Below are 19,565 nucleotides of genomic sequence, written 5' to 3'. Positions count from 1 at the left end.
GTCATATGGACTGACATGAAAAGTAGAGCTGCTATACTGTGGTCTCCTCTTGGATTGATGCAAGACTTACCTATCATCAACACAAGGAGGAAGACAGTACTCATTGTTAACGACAGGGATGCCAGTGAGACTTAGCCAAAGCAATAAATGCATGCAAAGGGTGTGTTAGGTGAATTACTGCGCAAATGAGGGATGATAGCAGTAAGGGGGTGGTGAGGTGGGGGTTAAGAGATCATCACTGACGGTACATTAGGAGACAAAAGGGAGGAATTCAGCCGCTGCTCCATTTGTCCTTCCCAAGTTTTAGTACAGTCACTTCATACTCTCTTCTCGCTGTTCCTCCCCAGATAATGATGAAAAAAGTACTGGAGCCTAAACAATGCCATTTATGTGAATCTACTCTCTCTCTCTCTCTCTCCCTCCTTGTTTGATCTCCCTTGTGTGAATTTGCTAGCTCTTGCGTGTTAGGCATATCAAGCTTCGCCAAACCTCAAAGTCAGTAAAGCATGGGCACTTTTTACACCTTAAAGTTGTTTGCAGTCTTAATCAACCTAACATGCTCTCACCAAAAATAGGTGTCTCAGAGAAGAATGCAAGCAAAGCCAGGAAGTTTGCACTGGCCCCTCTGAGAAAAGGTGTCACTGCACCTAATAACATAATATTCTGCTTGTATACCAAATATATTTTAGTTGTCTTTCCTAAAATAAATCTTATTGTTATTTAACTTTCATAGTATTTTTAAATTTCTGAAGCCAATAAATCGAAGTATAGAAAAACTTCTATATGGAAATATTTCGAGAAATGAAATATTTAATTATTCTATAAATATCTTATATGCATGTCTACAAGTCTTAGTGAGAGAGAATGTATGAAGATACTTTAAATATTCTAGAGAGAGTAAAAACATGATATTAAATTTTCGAGATGTTCAATGAGGGTTGTGCTTCTGCTGAGATTATGCCATGGAAACTTATAGATTAATCATGTATTCGGATCACGTAAATCTTGTGTTCTTGATCTTTTCCAAATCCTTTGTATTCGATGTTAGGGATAATACCATGCATAGGTGGTAAGTATAGATGAGGAAGAAAAAGGTCCATATAACATCGTTAGGTCTGCTGCACTTCTTAGTGACTTCTGGACGGTATGGTATGAATCCCTGCAATGGACTTCAACCTGATTCTGTCACCATTAATTTGACATTCTACTGTCAGTCACAGTCATCTATTTCTTGCTTAGATGAAGATTCAGATTACAGTCACCATATTCCGCATGCTAACCAATGCGGGCATTGAAGATGCAGAAGTCAAAGTTTCAAGCTATGTATCTGCCTTTCTCACTGCCTTCAAATTCCGATGAAGGAATGAAGAATTTACTCTTCTTTTCTTTGGCTAGCATCAAAGATCACTTGTGCTCTTCATCAGATTTCAGATTAGTGAACACACCAAAGAAATTAAGAGAGATTAGACTGTCTTTTTGGTTAGGCAGCCAAGACCTAATTTCTTGTTATCTTCTTCTTTGTTCTCCACCGGAACGGGCATACCTAAGCATCTCCGTCTATATAAGAACCCTCTAACTTCGACCTTGTCAAGCTCAAGCTTTAGCAGGACGAGGAGGAGGAGGAAAAGGAAGCGACATGAGGTTTACCTGGCTGTTATTCTTAGCTCTAAGCAACTGTTTCTTCTGCAGCATTGTGAGTGCTAAGCCTGCAAAAGCCCACTGTAAGAACCCTTACTTTTGGAGATGCTACGGAGTCCCCCACACCTGTCCTCCTGGATGTCCTAAATTCTGCCAAGTAGATTGCAAGATCTGCAAACCATATTGTGGTAAGCTTCTCTCTTCTCATATCTGTTACTGTTAGCGCAAATGCACAGTTCATCTTAGAACCTTGGCAGCTTGTGACAAGCCCGGAGCGGTATGCCAAGACCCTCGCTTCATCGGCGGGGACGGCATCATGTTCTACTTCCACGGGAGGAAGGACAAGGACTTCTGCCTTGTCTCCGACGCCGGCATCCACATCAACGGCCACTTCATCGGGAAGAACAACCGCAAGGGGAGGGACTTCACCTGGGTCCAGTCCATCGGGGTCCTCTTCGGCCGGCACCGGCTGTTCGTCGGCGCGAGGAAGGTCTCACGGTGGCACGCATTCGACGACAACATCCACATCCAACTCGACGGAGCAGACGTCGAGATCCCGTCGGGAGAGGGCGCGGTCTGGGAGTCTCGAGGAGCAGGGTTGACGATCGAACGCGTTGCGGCGGAGAACGACGTGGTGGTGGAAGTAACGGGTCTCGTGGAGATAAGAGCGAGGGTGGTGCCGATCACCGCAGAGGAATCGAGGGTGCACGGGTACGACATAGCTGAGGACGACGACTGCTTTGCTCATCTGGAGCTCAGCTTCAAGCTGAGCTCGCCGAGTCCTTCACTGCATGGGATCCTGGGACAGACCTATGCTCCGGACTACCGCAGCCGAGTCAAGATCGGCGCTGCAATGCCGATCATGGGCGGCGAGAAAAAGTTCTCGTCGTCCCATCTGTTTGCCACGGACTGTGCTGTCTCAAGGTTCGGAACGGAAGGAGAAGAAGAAGGCAATGAACTGAAGACAGCGAACGTTGCAAAGTCGCTGTAGGAAAGGATACGTTGGATTCTTACGGTGTATAATAGTCCAAAGTTTGCAGTAAATAAGGGACAAAGGTGTTTGACCTAAATCATTAATCAAAATATTTAAGTTAAAATTTATAATAATTTATTAATAAGATATTTATAATTTAATTTTAATCTTATTCAGGACTAATTGAGAGTGATACGTGAAGATAATAATAATAATAGTAATAATAAAATAAATAAATAAATAAATAAATAAATAAAATCAGAATGAGATGATCATAAACAGTAAAAAAATATCAATAGTAAAAATATGGGTCTAAATAGTAACCTGCGACGCAAACTAATTATCCGAAATCGTCTTCTTTATCGTCGTCATCGAGATCACGTTCTTCCATGGCCTCTGCCTTTCCCTTCCTCCTCCTTCCCAATGTCCCCAGTCCCAAAATGCCCCCGCCATCCTCTCTCCTATTCCCCAAACCCCGCCCCCTCTCCCTCCCCTTCCGCTGCTCCGCCGCCGCTGCGCCCGCCTTCGACCTCCGCGGCTACTGGACGTCCTTGATCTCCGAGATCGAGGCAGATCTCGACTCCGCCGTCCCGATCCGCTACCCGGAGAGCGTCCACAAGGCCATGCGCCACTCGGTCCTCTCCGGCGGCGGAAAGCGCGCGCCGCCTATCATGTGCATCGCCGCCTGCGAGCTCGTCGGCGGCCACCGCTCCGCTGCTTTCCCCGCTGCCTGCGCCCTCGAGATGATCCACGCCGCTTCGCTCGTCCACGATGACCTACCCTGCATGGACGCCGCCCCGCTCCGCCGCGGCCGCCCCTCCACCCACGCCCTCTTCGGGGTCGACATGGCCGTCCTCGCCGGCGACGCCCTCTTCCCCCTCGCCTACCAGCACATCGTCGCCCGTACCCCGTCGCCCGACCTAGTGTCCCATGTTGCCGTCCTCCGCGTCCTTGCCGAGATCGCCCGCGCCGTCGGGTCCACCGGCATGGCCGCCGGCCAGTTCCTCGACCTATCCGGCGCCTCCTGCGGAGGCGAGGAGGCGGTCGTCCTCGTCCTGGAGAAGAAATTCGGCGAGATGGCCGAGTGCTCCGCGGTGTGCGGGGGGCTGCTGGGCAGCGCTAGTGATGAGGAACTGGAGGCGCTGAGGCGGTACGGCCGGACGATGGGGGTGCTGTACCAACTGGTGGACGACGTGCTGATGGAGTCGAACGGAGGGGCGGGGAAGATGAGGAGCAATGCGAGCGTGGTCACGGCACTGGGGATGGAGAGGGCATTGAAGATGGTAGAGGAGTTCAAGACGAAGGCCAAGCAGGAGCTGGAGAGGTTTGGGGACAAGTACGGGGACAAGGTGCAGCCTTTGTCTAGTTTTGTAGATTATGCTGTGGAGAGGGGTTTCTTGGTCGATAGCAGTGCCAATGTGGCTGTGAACAGCAAAGCTTCTTGCTAGGATGCTGAATTCAGCCCAATTGTTGTGGAACAAAAGCTCATTCAGTGAGTCCTTTCACATTCTGATCTATTTGTATGCTTGAACGAAGCCTCATTGTTGAATTCTTATCAACTTCAGTGGAAAAAAGCTCCTTTTGTATGTTCTTTTATAATCTGATTTGTTTGCCTAGTTGAATGAAGCCTCGTTGTTGAATTCTGCTCTACTTTAGTGGAACAAAAGCTCATTTTGAGTCCTTTTATATTCTCATCATTATGCATAAATAAACGAATCTTCATTGTGTGAATTCTGCCAAAATTCTTATTGTCTGAATTCCACCAAGTTTCAGTGGAGTAAAAGATCATTTAGTGATCCCTTTTAAATTAGAGTGAAGCTTCAGTGTATTATGACCGAAGTTCTTCAATGCTTTGTAGCTAAGTGGTAAACTATGCCCAATTGTTTGGGTCTCAAACTGTGCCATGCATCTGGTTTTGAAACTCTTTTCACTAATGGAAACACTGTAGCCAATACAATAGCCGTTAGATTTCTTAATAACAAATGTATGTTCAGCACCATCTAAAAATGCTGTAATTCTTGTGATATTTTTCCAACCTTTTTAATGATCAGGTCAGTGATTTAAAAAGCCCTAGATGCTAAAAGACACCAAAGCCCCAAAATGCCCGAGGCGCTAGACGCTCGTCCGAACGAAATAAGATGCTCTAAAATCTTAAAATATAAAAAAATAATATAATTAATAAAGGGATAAAAAATATCACCGATAGTGAAACCGATAGTAGAAAGTGGGAAGAGAAGCAGCGGTGGAGGATTAGTCTAAGACAACTGTGGTAGCGTTGCGAACGACAATAGCGGCAGGGGATAACAGCAGCGGACAACAACGACAGTGGACAGCAACGGGAGAAAGATGGTCGGCGACAGAGGAAGATTGCGGTGGAGGTAGTGATAGAAAGCGTCCATGACGGAGGCAGCGAGAGAAAACGCTAGGGTTGGCTCGGGGTTGCGCGGGCGTGAAGGGCAGCTTTTGAGGTAAGAAATTGCGTTAGTTGGTTCAATCGATCCAACTAACTGCTATTGAACCGAACCAGACTTAAAAGTCTGGTTTGATTGCCTTATATGGATCGGGCGCTTGCATGAAGCGCTCGGCGCTTGGGCTCAGGCAAACGCCAGGCGGTGCCTCATTGAGGCGCATCGCCTGGTCCGCACATGAGGCGCTCGCTCGAGCGCCTATTTAAATCATTGGATCAGGTATCTATAGCTTTGTTTGAATAGGCTTTAGACCATATTGTTGTCCTTATAGAAAATTTAATATTTTTCATAGACGTAGGCAGGGTGTGTCGAACCACATTAAATCTTGCATTCACGTTTTGCTATGTTTTATTGATCTCTGTGTTCCGAGATTCTCTTTTGGTTTCAAGCTCTTTTCTCGCTCTCAACAATGATGGAAAGTTGATCAAAAGAGAGAATACATTTTCAATATATGATGGAGGAGATTGGAAAAAGGGTGAACTGTGGGACAAGCTGACAAATCGATCAAGAAACATATTCATGATGTATTGCATTTTGTTAATGTGAAGGCTGCGGAAGTCCATCACTTCCTCACAGATCAAGTGTTGGACACAAGGGACATTAACACCTTCTCCATATGCTTTCTCTTTCCATGAGAAAGAGAGGAGACTACTGCTATTGATTCCAGGAAAGCTGCAACAGTAACAAAATCCAATCTTTCTTTGCTCTCTAATCCTCCTATTAAATGTCTTATCTTTTCGTTTTCTGTATTTGTGTTACAGAAATGTGTTGGCAACTAATGCCGGTAAATTGGCTTGAGCAGGTTGATCGATGGCGGAGTTAGAGCGTTGCCACCTGTTTCGTGGCGTCTATCAGTTGTGAACCTTCTCTAGTTGCATGGAAAAGACACTATTAATGGTGGGCATTTGTCATAATGCTTCAATAGGTCTTAACACAAGTCATTATGTTCTGAGTCTGTATGATGGAATTACTGATAAACCTGATTCATGCTTTGTTTTTTTGGTCACAACTGTGGTGCTGTAGAATGTAGATTGATGTACACAGTATATGTTGATCTTTTGTTCTTTGTTGATGTTAGAATCAGAGCTGTCAGTAGAACTAAGAAGGTTTTGTTGATCTCTGTCAAAGTCTGCTTCAATCCAAAGGTGTGATTTGTGTTGTATGCAGTCTCAGAAACTGATCATTTATTCGTAGCTTTTCTAATCCCTCGTTTTATTTGAGTAGCAGATTACTGGGTTTTGCTGTCTTTTCTCAAGCAGGAAACACGTTTTTTATTCCACCAAAAGAATTGTGGCCCCCTTTGCCATTGCGGATGTCTGGCGTCATTTTAAGGAACCGTGTTCCCTGTTTCGGCCAAAACAGGTGATGTGCACCTAGTAGTTTCCGGGTTCCAACGCCTCGCGATAAATCTCTCTCTATATGCGTGGCCACGAGATGTCGACGGAACGAAGCGCCGTGTCTCGTGTCGCAACGCCGCCGTTCATCGCCTACGCTGCGAGAGCGTCGCCGGGGAAGCATCCATGGCTTCTACTTGCTTCTTCCGCTTATCCCTCCCTCTGCCCCTCTTTCCTCTCCTCACGAGGTAAAAGATTTCGCTGTGTTTTCACCTTATCGGCGGTTGACACGTTACGGCATTTCGTCGAACGCCTTTGTTGCAGAAATGTGCCGATGGTGGCAATCCATTCTTTTGCACCTTACCGGTCTATGCATCGGCATTTGCTATCCAGTGCCATGATTCCGCGACCAAATCATTTGAGGTGTTCTGATCAAACGAACGGTTTTTGGTTCCGAGATGTTGTGGTTCTTGCTTTGTTGTGACAATCGTTGTAAATGGATTTTGCAGTTGCATTAGGTCGATGGCATCCAATGTGAGTGCTGAAGAAGCCGGCGTGCCGAGATCTGTCCCCGTGGCCGTCGCCCATGAGCTCCTCAAAGCGGGACATCGCTACCTCGATGTCAGGTTGGTTACAGTACAACTTGTAAGGCGCTGCAATGACTCCGTTTGGATATGGTAGAAATTTGAGATTGGTTTAATAAATGTCTTTTGGATTTCAATGGATTTGTAGGACGGAAGGGGAATTCAGTAGCGGGCATGCAGTGGGAGCTGTTAACATTCCTTACATGTTCAAGTCTAACTCAGGTAACGAATCATTAGACTGAAATCTTAATCCTCTTGCATTCGCTCTGATTTTTTTTGTCAATTTCCATTCATTGTTCTTTTTATTTACTTCAAACTTTTTATGTACTTTTTCGTAATCTAGTTGATGAGGAATGGTGGATCTGACCTAGTCCGTCCTTATGCCGAACTAAGCATCATCTTAGAACTGAGTTAATCTGAGTGGCATACTAAAATTGGGAAGTGACTTTGAATTCGGAGGTCAGATTTGCAAGAAGACAGAAGGGCCTTCAATGCTTAAGTTAGAACTGGAAAAGTGTCATAAATGTGCAGTGGGAGAAAGAAAGTTGAAGTGTGTGAATGGAGCTGAAGGAAAGAGAAATTATAAGCACCATTGATCATACAACTCATTAATGTTACGAGATGGGCTTACAATGGTTTGATTGGGGTGACACTATTGGTCGACTTTGATGATGATGTGGCTCATTAATGCTGTTGTTAAATGCTATGTTGGGAGGGAATTAGTAGGTTACGTAGTCACCAAATATAAATTGAGTCAGCAAAAAAATCGGACGAGAAAAAAGACACAAAACAAACACAAATGATTTAACATGGTTCTGATTATGACAAAAACATCGTTCCTGCATCCACGGGCGAAGGAAATCCCAATAAAGAACTTGAACCCTACAACGATAGGGGAGTCATAACACGGTGACGATCTCCCCAGGAGAAAAATCCAAAACAATCTTACCTAAATACAACAAAAACAAGAAGTAAAAAAATTACAGAAATACTCCTGTTGACCAAGATTTGACCAAGGTTGACCAGAGTCAACGGTCAACTTCTTCCTCCTCTCTACGGTTGCTGTCAGAGCATAGTGGCAAGCTGACGGAGGACTCATCGGAGAAGAAGCATTGATGTCTTGGTTGGATTTGTGTTGGAGTGGGAGATCTCTCACATCTTTTTTCTTCCTTCCCAATCTTTCTACTATTCCCCAAAGCTCTATTCATGGGAACGAGCGAAGGTGGAGGGAGAGCAACATGCAGGCCGGCGGGCAGTTGTGATGAGCAGCACGCGGGTGGTTGCGATTGTGGTGATTGCAACGAGCAGCACGTGGGTGGTTGCGGTTGTGGAGACCGCAGCGAGGATGCAGTGAGTGTCGTGTGTGACGAGACTGTAGCTGTGAGCGCAGGCGGTGCGTGGGTTGCGGTGAGGACAGCAGGCAACACAGGTGGGTGGTTATGTGCGGCTGCGGTTAGCGGTGTAGGCCCATGGGTAGGCAGTGAGCGATGAGAAGTGCGATATGAAATGCCCAGTGTGAGGATAGCAGTGCGTTGTGTGAGTGAAGACACGCATGCCGCAGTGGGGCACTCGATGAGGAAGGCAGCGGTGGCATGAGGGTGATACGTGTGAGGGTTTCTCACGCGGGTTGAACTGGTTTGGTTCACCTTTGGCTAAGCCCGACTTTGACTCAATTTGAGTCAGTTCTCACAAATTCTCCTCCTTGATGAAAAATGGGTGTTGGTTTAGCTCAGAAACTTTATCTTCTCTTCTCCCAAAAATGCCCCAATGGGCATTAAACTGAAGCTTGATGCAGGTTGACCACATTCAAGCAGTGCTCAAATTTCGCCAAAGGAAGTGGCTTTGTTAGCATGTCCACTCGGTTATGAGCTGAATCAATTTTGTAAGGAAGAACATCCTTTTTAGTGATTACTTCACTAATAAAATGATACTTGACGTCGATATGTTTGGTTCTGTCATGGTACATCTGATCCTTGAATAGAAAAATCGTGCTTTAACTGTCGTTGTGCACGATGACATCTGCTTTCTGATTTGTAAATTTTTTTACCAAATTTCCCAGCCAAATTTCTTCCTTTATTTCTTTAGTTATCGCTATATATTCCGCCTTGGTGGTTGAAAGCACAATAGTAGATTGGAGCTTGGTTTTCCAAATCACTGTGGTCCCTTCTATAGTGAAGACATAAGTGGTAATGGATCTCCTTTTGTTGAGATCCCCAGCATAATCAAAATTTGAAAAACCTACAAACGAGACATTAGTTTCTCCAAATACTAAACAATTCTTTTGGGTTCCTAAAAGGTACTGAAGAACCCATTCAACAGCTTTCCAGTGATCTCTTTTGAGGTTTTCCATGTATCGGCTCACTATGCTAACAACATGAGCAAGATCAAGGCGCGCACAGACCATGGCATGCATTAGATTGCCCACTGCACTTGCATAAGGAACCTTTTTTATTTCTTTTGTTTCTTTCTCGTCTTGGGGACACAAGGACTCTGACAATCGAAAGTGTGCGGCCAGTGGAGTGCCAAATTATTCCACTACTTTCTTTATGTACGTCTCTTAGGATAAGTACAGCTTCCTGACAGATCTGTTACGACGAATCTCCATGCCAAGAATTCTTTTCACTGCTCCCAAGTCCTTCATTTCAAACTCCTCCTTAAGCAGATACTTAAGCTTGTCTATTTTAGACTTGTCTATTAAAACAACAAGCATATCATTAATGTAAAACAATAGATATTCTATGAAATTGCTTGCCCTTTTTAGATATACGCAGCTATCATAAAGTGATCTATTGTATCCAGAATTAAGCATAAACTGATTAAATCATTTATACCATTGCCTTGGAGCAAACATGGTTTTCCTTCCCTTTTTCCTTAAACCCTTATGGCTGCTCCATGTAGATCTCTTCTATTAAGTCTCTATGAAGAAATGCTATCTTCACATCTAGTTGCTCTAGCTCCTAATCGAATGTTATTACCAAGGGTAGTAGGACTCGGATAGAAGTATGTTTAACAATCGGAGAAAAAATATCTTTGTTGTTTAACAATGAGCCTTGTAGCTGCTCCCTTGATCTTAAAGAGCCACTTGCACCTAAACAACTTCTTGTTAGGTGGGGGCTTCACTAATTCCCAATTATGATATTTTAATAGTGATTGAGACTCCTTTGTCATCACTTGATGCCACTTCTTCAAGTTTGGACTATCAAGAGTCTCCTTGTATGAAGTTAGCTCTTCTGCGCTCTATAACTCCTCAACAACAATGAGTGCATAGGTGATGATGTTTGCGTGCTTTGGGTTTGGATGTGGTTTGCCACGTAGCCGGCCAAGGGCAATGTTATAAGGGCACTTCTTCTTGGCCGGTTGTGGTTCCTCCTCCTTTGTACCATCTTCTTCGATGACGATGCCCATATTCTTTAGATTCATGATTATGGTTCGGAAGACACTAATGTACTGGTACACTGAGGTTCCTTATGTCATTCGTAATAGAAACAACCTCTACATGAGCGTCATCTTCCCTGTGAGGGTTTTGTCGTGATATAGGGCTGCTAATTTGCCCCAAACATTTTCTATTGTTTGTTCTACGATAGCCTCCTATAGTGCTTCATTGGATATACACATGAATAAGGTTGCCATGGCACTTTGATCAACTTCTACTTTCTCTTCATCGGTGCCTGTCATTTTCTCTTTTTCCCAATCAGTGTGTTCTGAAGTTTCTCCTTTGTTAAGATAGCCTTCATCTTCACTATCCACAAAGAGTAGTTGACGTTTTGATCCAATTTTTTAATCTCATATCTCTTGCCGACCATTAAAGGTTGGTAACTTGGTAATCTGGCTCTGATATCACTTGTTGGGTGGGAATTAGTAGGTAGTAGTCACGAGATATAGATCGAGTTGGTGAAAAAATTGAACAACAAAAAACACACAAAACAAACATAAGCGATTGAACGTGGTTCAGATTATGACACAAATGTTGTTCCTACATCCACAGGGAGAAGAAAATCTCAATAAAGAATTTGAACCGTACAACGATAGGGGAGTCACAACACGATGACGTTCTCTCCTGGAGAAAAACCCAAAACAAACTTGCCCAAATACAACAAAAACAAGAAGTAACAGAAATTGTAGAAATACCCGTATTGACCAAGATTTGACCCATGTTGACCAGAGTCAATGGTCAACTTCTTCCTCTTTGCGGTTGCTGCCAAGAGCATAATGGCAGGCCAGCGAAGGACTCGCCAAAGAAGAAGCTTTGACGTCTTGGTTGGATTTGGGCTAGAGTGAAAGATCTCTCATATCTTCTCTTTTCTTCCTCCGCAATCTTTTTGCCATCCCCTAAAACTCCATTTACAGGAGTGAGGGAAGGTGGAGGGCAAGCAACACGCGGGTGGGTTGCGGCTACGGTGATTGCGGCGTTGAAAACTATAGCGGGGAGCATCATGGGTGGCGAGCAGTTGCACATGGGTGGCTGCAGTGAGTGCTGTGGGCAAGCACACTCGCATGTGACAAAGGCTGCACCTGTGGGCACAGGCTGTCACGGACAAACTTCTAAACAAGGTGTTTGATGTAATGCTTATATCTGTCCGTGTCTGTTGGCATGTTCATGCCTTGTACAACATGTAAAGGGGCGGCCGAAGGCTTAATAGTCCCATTTTAGTTGGGTTGGTGGCCTCTTTAGGCTTGTAAATAAAGGTTGTGTCATGTGGACACGTGTGAGAGATTTTCGGTCTGTAATGGACCATTTTACCCTTTGTTGTGCCACTGTTCAGAGCTTGTAAAGTCTGTTTGTAATTTGCATTGTCTATGAAGTGTTTTTCGGACATGTTTGCTTGTGGATCCCGATTGAGGCGTTCTCTTTAACCCGTCCTCTCTTTCGTTGGTCCTAAGGGACAATGGGAGACTTCGGGGAGGCTGACATTTGCGGACGGACGCGCGAGGGTGCCGCACGACTTAGGCAAAACCAGCTAAGTCCGTGTCATATGGTATCGGAGCGGGACAAGCACTCATAGAAACACTTGACATGCAAACGTGGGGGACCTAGCGGGGCTGCGTTGAGGGCAGTCAGCACACGCGCGACCGTTTGAGGGAAAACGGGCATGAAGATGTAGGGAAAAGAGTCGCTCAGAGGAGCGGGCATCTGAGATCGGCATTCAGAGGAATGGCCAACCCTTCGCGCAAGAGGCACCACGAGAACAGGCAAGCTTGGAAGAATTTGGAGTGCACAAAGGTTGGGATGGCTGAGTTTGAGCTACGGCTCAACGTTGACAACTATACTTGATGGTGCTCTAGGCAAGCGAAGCGCTTGACAAGAATGAGACCATCCAAGGTGGAATGAGTTGCTCAACGACCAAAAGAGTTATGCAAAGCTCACAGAGGTGAGGGGAATTGCTAACTCGAAGAATTTGGTACTCATGTATGGGCTTGTATGCGGACGATGGAATGTTCGTGGCCATCCCAAGGCAACCGAGACTCGGCGCCATGGAGCATTAAAACTTTCTCTTCGGCAAGCGAAGGATACGTACGTAGGAGGCTGAAGTGTGCAGCGAGTTCAGCATGTTGCTAGGCCTTGAGTGGTGCAGCGGGGTCTGTATTGACGTAGAATCGCAATTTGCAGGAGGCAGAACATTGCACAGTTTGTTCAGCAGATCGGAGTAGTCCAAGGGGATGGTGGTCTCCGAAACGAAGAGAGATGTTGCTCCAATGGGACAGTTATCCAGGAGGGATAAGTCCCGGCTCTCCAGAGGGAGAATCATGTGAGACGGACCTCACATGTTGAGGAGTACCTCAACAAACAACAACTCCACGAAGCTCGATGGACTAAGCAAGCGGCGAGGAGTTGTCGCATGATCTCGCTCGAGAGAATGCATTGGTGGACGCATTGCGAGATCAAGTGGGGGAGCGACCTAAAGCAACTTAAATGAAGGCACACTTGGAGTCGATGTGGAGATTGGACTCAAGGGAGGGCTGACCCGTGGAATGGTGGGCGCAAGGGCCACCATCGACTCAATGCAAAAACGAGGAGCGGAGCAACTTGGGTGTAACTTGGCGAAATACCCAAGCCGCATGAAGGGGGCCAGCATAGAAGTTGGAACATGGAGCAGAGGCACAGTGCTTTCCTTGGACAGAGGTCAAGGACATGAACTCTTGTAGAGGCAAGAGCAGGATCATGTTGTTCCATGGGCCATTCATTCTGTCGGAGTGGACTCATCTTGCATGGTGCCAAAGACGAAGGGAGCTTCGGGGCACATGCACCTTATCTCGGAGAAGCATTTGATGGAGGAACTAAGGCGACTCAATTTGCGGAGGCGAAGTTGGGTTCAGAAGGCCTTAGCACGGGGCAAGAGGACGCAGAGGCGGGTACTCTTGAAGAATATGCCACAGTGTTGCCATTCGAGTTGCTATGAAGGAAGCGGTGCGCAACGGAGATTGTGCTGGTAGGGGCAGAGGCCCAGGATCCAGACAATGATGCACAAATTACAGTGAAGTCGGTGGACTTCGGGAGCTACTAGGCGACGAACTGTCCTAGAGCGGTGCTTCATCTAGGTGTGACCCAAGAGTGGGTGGATGAAGGTCGATTGCCAAAGGAGCGAACAAAATCGAAGGTGGAGGAGACCCTGCGATGTATTGGCAGAGGCCACACATGGAGGGTTCACAATTCGAGTTTATTCCACAAGGATCAGAATGCAATGGAGATGTCACCAGGAGGCGACATGGTGCAGCGGATCGTGGTGGAACAGTTCGTGGCAATGCGATACACACGACCGAGTCCCGTGAGGGATGAGATCATATGGAGGTATGATCGGGAGCTACTGGGAGCTCCGCTTTGGTGAACAACACGACGGCAAGAAGGGCTATGGATTCAAGGAGTGAAGGCCATGGTACCGCAGAGGCGGGTCTTCCGGGCGTGCACCAAATTTTGCATCGGATGAAAACCTTGGTCATCAGCATATGGGGGCTGTGTTCCACCAAGGGAAAAGTTCGAATGCAAGTACCAATGAGTTCCATGGGAGGGACTTGATCATGCAGAGGTATGATCGAAGCAGCTGGAGAGTTGGACTGCTCCAGAGCTCATATTCGCTTAAGGGAGCCCGACAAGTCAGAGGACAAGGTCGAGTAAGCGAACGTTGCTACCAAGGAAGCTAAGGAGAACAGAATCGGTGCAAACCCTACAATGTGATGGCAGAGGCCATGCATGGGAGTTGCAGTCTGTCTTTCCATCGACCAAACAGACTGCTTGGAGAACACAGAGGTGTTGAAGCAGGAGGTCGAAAGGGGCGAGGAAGCGACGACGAGTCCAGAGGGACTTAGCTACCCAAAATCAAGCATCAATCAGAATGGAGGTGGACTCAGAGGAGTGCCACGGAGACACATCTACTGATCGTGAAGAAAAGGGATGCAGATGCGAGGCGACGGATAGTAGGGCCATGGGCATGGCAGCGCCATGGTACCGCAGAGGCGGGACTTCCGTGAAAGTCATTGATCCCTTGCTCTCATGGAGGGAGAGCGCTTGGTCGTGAAAGGGGCCGAGGAGGTGGAGCATGCAGAGGCAATCTCCAAGTACCGAGACAAGGCGGAAGGGCAGAGGCCAAGAAACTTCGTAAGACCGGTGTCAACAAGTTTCTCATCAAGATAGCCGTAAGTGAAGGACTTCGGGTCATGCAAGAGTGCACGACCAAGGAACGAAGCAGGCAGTACGCGGTGCTGTACCTTTGCTACTCAGTGGAGTAGGCGGCAGGGTTGATGGAGAAGACGGTACAATCCCAGAGGCGACCTCATCTATCAGAGAATTACTCCAAGTTGGGGTGAAAACTTCCTGCATTCCAGAAGTTCAATGGCATTGAGAAGGTGAATCACAGTAGCTAACTCAACGCAAGGAGTGCAAACACTTCAAGTGCTTCAGAAGTGTGAGCAAAGAGCGGGCGAAGGCCAGTAACCAGCTCGATGCGTGAAGTACAACCTCGAGGAGGCGGGCGAAGTCAAGTAACCTTTGCCTTCTCAACTCTCAAGAGAATGGGCGAAACCGAGTACCCCAATTCTCTTATCTATCCAGCAGAGGAGCTCTGCACAAGTTCAAAGACCCTTCGAAGATAATGGAAGACAATAGTTGTCAAATCCTCACCAACGGTGATCAGTGCTACTGAGAGTAGATTGTCCGCCTCATTTCCCAACGAAATGCCAATCGAAAGCGGAAGTGATGCGAACCTACTTGGATGTGACAACTAACTGAAAGAAGAGTCAATGAGCAGATTTTGTGGAGGAAGGACCCAAAACTTCAGAAGTTTGCGAGGTGATGCTCGTTAAAGCTCCAACAAGCATCCACCCAGTTCAGGCAGCATGTGGAAATTTTGAGAGACTGGCGCAGTAAGGATGGTCTTTTCCTTCATTTGGTGGATCCGTAGGAATCAACGAGGATCAATACAACTCAGCCAACCCCACACCAGAGTCAGAGTCATTGGCGAGTTGAAGCAGCATGGCGGATCAAAGGTTCGACTACTCAGAAACAGCAGCGGAGAGCAGCTGGGAGCCAGGAGGCGCATTGCAGCTGGAGCAGAAGATTGAAGACTCAGCAAAGGCGAAGAGTTGCAGTGTTCACAAAGGCTTCGACGAGGACGTCGAAGGGATAAGTGGGGGAGAATGTCACGGACAAACTTCTAAACAAGGTGTTTGATGTAATGCTTATATCTGTCCGTGTCTGTTGGCATGTTCATGCCTTGTACAGCATGTAAAGGGGCGGCCGAAGGCTTAATAGTCCCATTTTAGTTGGGTTGGTGGCCTCTTTAGGCTTGTAAATAAAGGTTGTGTCATGTGGACACGTGTGAGAGATTTTCGGTCTGTAATGGACCATTTTACCCTTTGTTGTGCCACTGTTCAGAGCTTGTAAAGTCTGTTTGTAATTTGCATTGTCTATGAAGTGTTTTTCAGACATGTTTGCTTGTGGATCCCGATTGAGGCGTTCTCTTTAACCCGTCCTCTCTTTCGTTGGTCCTAAGGGACAATGGGAGACTTCGGGGAGGCTGACCTTTGCGGACGGACGCGCGAGGGTGCCGCACGACTTAGGCAAAACCAGCTAAGTCCGTGTCAAGGCGGCGGCGTGGGCTGTAGTGATGACCACAGGCAACGTAGGCGGGCGATTGTGTACAACTGTGGCGAGCCACGCGAGACCACAGGCAGGCGGCAAACGGCGAGGGTGGCTACCGCGATAGGAGCACGATGTGTAACACCCCGCATGAGGGTGCTGGTGCACTGTGTGAATGCAAGCACACACGCAGCAATGGGGGCTGCTCGGTGAGGAAGGCAGCGGTGGCGTAAGGCTGATACACACGAGGGTTTCTCACGTGGGTTGAACTGGTTCGGTTCACCTCTGGCTGAGCCCAACTTTGATTCAATTTGAGTCAGTTCCCACATACTAACATATGTCGAGCTCAGGTTAGCTGGTTGAGTGAGCCCTTCAAGTTATTCTCCATCGATTTCTATGATAAAATCTTTTAGGTTTCCCCTCAGGCTGTTCAGTGATACTGCATAAACAAACACATAATTATTGTCAGTATGCTTTAATGTGATTGCACAAACACTAGCAAACAACCATCTTGGAACAGCTCAGTATTTATTCTTTGCAAGAGAACATGAGGATATAAATCTAAGAAAGTTCTCTTTTGTATACAAGCTGCATTGTCCGTGGAAAAGCTTGACCGATAATAGTTGATCGAACAACCTGACTTCAGAACTTTCAACTAGTTATTCTCCATCGATTTCTATGATAAAATCTTTTAGGTTTCCCCTCAGGCTGTTCAGTGATACTGCATAAACAAACACATAATTACTTGCATTTTGTCAGTATGCTTTAATGTGATTGCACAAACACTAGCAAACAACCATCTTGGAACAGCTCAGTATTTATTCTTTGCAAGAGAACATGAGGATATAAATCTAAGAAAGTTCTCTTTTGTATACAAGCTGCATTGTCCGTGGAAAAGCTTGACCGATAATAGTTGATCGAACAACCTGACTTCAGAACTTTCAACTAGTTATTCTCCATCGATTTCTATGATAAAATCTTTTAGGTTTCCCCTCAGGCTGTTCAGTGATACTGCATAAACAAACACATAATTACTTGCATTTTGTCAGTATGCTTTAATGTGATTGCACAAACACTAGCAAACAACCATCTTGGAACAGCTCAGTATTTATTCTTTGCAAGAGAACATGAGGATATAAATCTAAGAAAGTTCTCTTTTGTATACAAGCTGCATTGTCCGTGGAAAAGCTTGACCGATAATAGTTGATCGAACAACCTGACTTCAGAACTTTCAACTAGTTACTTTTTGTCTCCTGAGACATTTTTGTTAGTTCCCGCAGAAGTTTTAGTGAATTTTAGGTTCTCGGAGAAACAAAATTAGAACAGTCATCCACCAATGATCTCCTCCCAGTACATATTAACTGACAAATTGACTTGACACTTTTCTGAGTCATTATACCCTTTTCTGTTAGTTGACCTAATAAGAAACTTCATATTATTCCTAAACACTTCTTTTGTATCTCATTGTTTCTGTTTTATCTTATCTAACAATTGATCTACTCTCACATCTGGGTACAGGAATGTCAAAGAACCCAAACTTTATGCAGGAAGTGTTATCAACTTTCAAAAAGGATGATGAGATAATTGTTGTGCGTTGTCTTACCTTCACCTTTATTAGATCCTAGATTTTAATCAAAACCCATTCTTCTGATCTTCCCATCTTATTATGTTATCTTGTTTCTGGCAGGGTTGTTTAAGTGGAAAACGGTCATCTATGGCTGCAACTGAACTTTCAAATGCTGTAAGTAGTTCATGATATGCTTCGAATTGTATTGAAGAAATTTACCAAGTTCCATTGTTGGACATACAAATCCATGGGAGTCCGAACGGTGTCTGATTATCCAAAAGGACCAGCTAGAAACAGGATTAGTTTTTTGTGATGACATGATCACCACAAATTCTCTAATATTTGCAGTTGATGTTTTGATGTTAGCACCATAGTTTTTTGCATTTACTTTACAACCATATTAACCATAGATGCATTTTTGCAGGGTTTTACTGGCATCACAGATATTTCTGGTGGTTATTCAGCATGGGTGGAGAATGGACTTCCAACAGAGAAATAATTGAATCAGAATGGCCAATGTGCTTCCAACTAATAGATGAGGTATGGCTGCAACGTGAACGAGGATTGCTTCTATGAGAAGGAGGTTTAATCTGCATGAGACACTGCATCCTTGCATTGTTTGGGATCTAAAACCTCTGTCCCTAATTATTCCTCATGGCTTTGGATTGCTTTTGTTATCCTACCAGCAACTCAATCAATCAAGTTAAATATGCTCTTCGACATCACTGTTTTTGGATCAAACACCATAAAATATTTTGTTCTTGTGAAGATATTTGGCATGTTTGTTAGAGCTGAATCGGATTAGAAGTATCCATTAATTTCCTTGGATTGACCTTGAAACATGAGCTCCATCATTTGCTGATGCTTTACATGGATTAATTTCTAATGGTGTTGAATATTTGTTATCAGTATTTAGATATATGTTTGTATATATTTCTGACATATTACCAGCTTCCACCCAGTCGTGCGATGCACGCAAGTTTGTGGTGCAGTGCACTTGGGTCAGCCATGCATGTCAGTCTTCGTCCTTCATCCCACCACGTTCTTGCGATCTTTGCCATCACATAAAGAGTAAAAAAAGCACGTCTCTTTATCCCTTTCACAGCTGACTCTACCACTATACAAACCTCCCTTTACTTCAACAAGAGGCCACCTCCGGAAGGCAAGAACAATGGCCAGAGCTTGGCGATGGCTCGGCGCCGCCCGTCGAGCGCTGGCGAGGTCCTCGTGCACCAACGCCACCGATCTCGATGCCATCAGGAACACCACCACGACCATCTACAACCCCATGACAGCACCAGCAGCAGCAGAAGGAGAAGCCGAGGTTTCTGTGAGCAAGAACTCCAGCTATCACCCCAGGGAAGACGAGACTGTGGCGTACCGGGACGCGTTCTCCAGGGAGGACCTCGCGGCGATCACGATCCAAGCCTGCTTCAGGGGCCATCTGGTGCGTGAACTCTTTGCCCTTTCCGTGTATGTCTTGTTTGGGTTGCAGTGGTTATCACCATCAGCAGCAGCAGCAGCATGCGCCTCTCATCGTGCTTGGTTATTGTGGTGGTGGTGGTGGGCAGGCGCGGCGAGCGTTTCGGGCGCTGAGGAGCCTGGTGAGGCTGCAGGCCGTGGTGCGGGGCGCGTGCGTGCGGCGGCAGGCGCGGATCGCCATCCACTGCATGCAGGCTCTCGTGCGGTTGCAGGTGCGGGTGCGGGCGAGGCAGCTACTGGATGGATCAGGAGAGGTTGGCTCATCGATCAAGAACTTAAAACTCCATTGATCGACTACTCCCTCTGCTTTTGATCTTTTTGACCAAGTTAACACACATGCTACGAGGTTCTTCTTCTATTTCTGTTCTTGTGTTTGACTTTCTTCCTATCTTATTCTTTTGTGACAGCAGAGTGTCTTGATGCATCTTTAACATTCTTTTTTTTGTTTT

At 45.9% G+C, this 19,565-nt stretch overlaps 4 protein-coding genes across 4 annotated transcripts; all 4 read left to right on the top strand.

Annotated features, from left to right (window-relative positions):
* Window positions 1-1,551: 1,551 nt before the first annotated feature.
* On the top strand, window positions 1,552-2,784 carry LOC135652199 (uncharacterized). Its single transcript, XM_065172988.1, has 2 exons — window positions 1,552-1,826; window positions 1,896-2,784. Exons 1-2 carry the CDS (start codon window positions 1,637-1,639, stop codon window positions 2,627-2,629), a joined length of 924 nt encoding a protein of 307 aa, XP_065029060.1. The 5' UTR covers window positions 1,552-1,636; the 3' UTR covers window positions 2,630-2,784.
* A 175-nt stretch (window positions 2,785-2,959) lies between these two features.
* LOC103970126 (heterodimeric geranylgeranyl pyrophosphate synthase small subunit, chloroplastic) lies at window positions 2,960-6,239 on the top strand. The gene is made up of 2 exons (XM_009383782.3): window positions 2,960-4,103; window positions 5,882-6,239. Exon 1 carries the CDS (start codon window positions 3,001-3,003, stop codon window positions 4,057-4,059), a length of 1,059 nt encoding a protein of 352 aa, XP_009382057.2. The 5' UTR covers window positions 2,960-3,000; the 3' UTR covers window positions 4,060-4,103; window positions 5,882-6,239.
* Window positions 6,240-6,368: 129 nt separating this feature from the next.
* LOC135653136 (thiosulfate sulfurtransferase 16, chloroplastic-like) lies at window positions 6,369-18,356 on the top strand. The gene is made up of 7 exons (XM_065174666.1): window positions 6,369-6,661; window positions 6,738-6,836; window positions 6,923-7,039; window positions 7,146-7,219; window positions 17,586-17,656; window positions 17,755-17,808; window positions 18,059-18,356. The coding sequence occupies exons 1-7, from the start codon at window positions 6,600-6,602 to the stop codon at window positions 18,131-18,133; spliced, it is 552 nt and encodes a 183-aa protein (XP_065030738.1). The 5' UTR covers window positions 6,369-6,599; the 3' UTR covers window positions 18,134-18,356.
* Window positions 18,357-18,543: 187 nt separating this feature from the next.
* LOC103970825 (protein IQ-DOMAIN 17-like) lies at window positions 18,544-19,559 on the top strand. Its single transcript, XM_009384754.3, has 2 exons — window positions 18,544-19,081; window positions 19,206-19,559. Exons 1-2 carry the CDS (start codon window positions 18,806-18,808, stop codon window positions 19,404-19,406), a joined length of 477 nt encoding a protein of 158 aa, XP_009383029.2. The 5' UTR covers window positions 18,544-18,805; the 3' UTR covers window positions 19,407-19,559.
* Window positions 19,560-19,565: the final 6 nt, after the last annotated feature.

This window comes from Musa acuminata, chromosome BXJ3-11 (assembly GCF_036884655.1).
Source record: "Musa acuminata AAA Group cultivar baxijiao chromosome BXJ3-11, Cavendish_Baxijiao_AAA, whole genome shotgun sequence".
NCBI lineage: Eukaryota > Viridiplantae > Streptophyta > Magnoliopsida > Zingiberales > Musaceae > Musa > Musa acuminata.
Note: the sequence above shows the minus strand (reverse complement) of the source record. Positions and strands in the feature narration are given on the sequence as shown.

Coding starts and splice junctions, on each gene's coding strand:
- LOC135652199 (XM_065172988.1), top strand. CDS start 1,637: ATGAGGTTTACCTGGCTGTTATTCTTAGCTCTAAGCAACTGTTTCTTC. Junction 1,827..1,895: donor GATCTGCAAACCATATTGTG/GTAAGCTTCTCT, acceptor GAACCTTGGCAG/CTTGTGACAAGCCCGGAGCG.
- LOC103970126 (XM_009383782.3), top strand. CDS start 3,001: ATGGCCTCTGCCTTTCCCTTCCTCCTCCTTCCCAATGTCCCCAGTCCC.
- LOC135653136 (XM_065174666.1), top strand. CDS start 6,600: ATGGCTTCTACTTGCTTCTTCCGCTTATCCCTCCCTCTGCCCCTCTTT. Junction 7,040..7,145: donor CATCGCTACCTCGATGTCAG/GTTGGTTACAGT, acceptor ATGGATTTGTAG/GACGGAAGGGGAATTCAGTA. Junction 17,657..17,754: donor AGGATGATGAGATAATTGTT/GTGCGTTGTCTT, acceptor TGTTTCTGGCAG/GGTTGTTTAAGTGGAAAACG.
- LOC103970825 (XM_009384754.3), top strand. CDS start 18,806: ATGGCCAGAGCTTGGCGATGGCTCGGCGCCGCCCGTCGAGCGCTGGCG. Junction 19,082..19,205: donor CCTGCTTCAGGGGCCATCTG/GTGCGTGAACTC, acceptor GGTGGTGGGCAG/GCGCGGCGAGCGTTTCGGGC.